The sequence below is a fragment of the Trachymyrmex septentrionalis genome, unplaced genomic scaffold (assembly GCF_001594115.1).
Source record: "Trachymyrmex septentrionalis isolate Tsep2-gDNA-1 unplaced genomic scaffold, Tsep1.0 scaffold132, whole genome shotgun sequence".
Taxonomy (NCBI): Eukaryota; Metazoa; Arthropoda; class Insecta; order Hymenoptera; family Formicidae; genus Trachymyrmex; species Trachymyrmex septentrionalis.
This window is the reverse complement of record NW_017304461.1, coordinates 939194-940040: the sequence shown is the minus strand read 5'-3', so window position 1 is coordinate 940040 and position 847 is coordinate 939194. Positions and strand designations below refer to the sequence as shown.

Sequence of the window (847 nt, the reverse complement as noted above, 5' to 3'; positions counted from 1 at the left end):
AAGACCAAGTCCTTGTTAATTCAGACAGAATTTGGTCTCAATAGCGTATGAAATTCTCGGGGAAAGATCCCAAGTAACACGCAGCGTCACATTAACGTGAAATTAATATATGATAATTCTATGAAATTTTCGTCAAGCCTCAATCAAAATGCATTTCGTCGTGACATTCGAGTGTTACTTGGAATGTCAAGTACTCCAAAGTGGTGGAGGACGCCCAGTAAGACGTAAGGGCCGCCAGTTTTGCGGACGGTCCGCATTTTATACGTATCCATTGTGCATATATGTGCGTAAACCACCCACACATAGTTAATACACGCACGTATATACACAGTGTGTGTGTTCGCGGCGTTATGAATCTCGCCTGAACGTTTCCTCTCTATCTCGAGTGCGTGTGTCGGCAGCCTGCAACTTGCTGTTGCGTGTGCCTGTCATTCAATCATCTCCATCGGCAACCGCCGCAGCCGCGACGCCGGCTTGGCGGTGCCGATCGTCTTCCATGCGAACAGACTGATCCGACCGGTACCCGGCTTTCCAATTTGCAGATTCGCGTAGTGAACGCATTTCGGCAGGGCCTAGACACGCGCTACGGCGAGCACAGCAGCACCACCCTGGCGGAGGTACTGAGGAAGCAAACGTCCCTGAGCAAACGACTTTCGCAGACGAGCAGCATCGAGTACGCCGACAACATACCGGACGAGCTCACCATACCGGAGATCGACGTCGAGAGGCTCTCGAGTCATAGTCACACCGAGACTGCCGTTTAGAGACGACGCCGTCGCGTCGTCAGTAGCGACGCCTACTACCACTACGAGTACGCCGACGACGACGACGACGACGACGACGACGA

At 52.4% G+C, this 847-nt stretch overlaps 1 protein-coding gene across 5 annotated transcripts in view; it reads left to right on the top strand.

Annotated features, from left to right (window-relative positions):
• LOC108757099 (plasma membrane calcium-transporting ATPase 2) overlaps positions 1-841 on the top strand; it is a 105884-nt gene extending 105043 nt beyond the window's left edge. For 4 of the 5 annotated variants that reach the window (XM_018501446.1, XM_018501445.1, XM_018501444.1 and 1 more), the window contains one exon: positions 543-841. In XM_018501446.1, coding sequence (XP_018356948.1) covers positions 543-764 — 222 coding nt within the window. In that variant the 3' untranslated portion in view covers positions 765-841. The remainder of the gene's footprint in view (positions 1-542) is intronic. The other variant, XR_001939882.1, reaches the window with a different exon arrangement.
• The last annotated feature ends 6 nt before the right edge of the window (positions 842-847 follow it).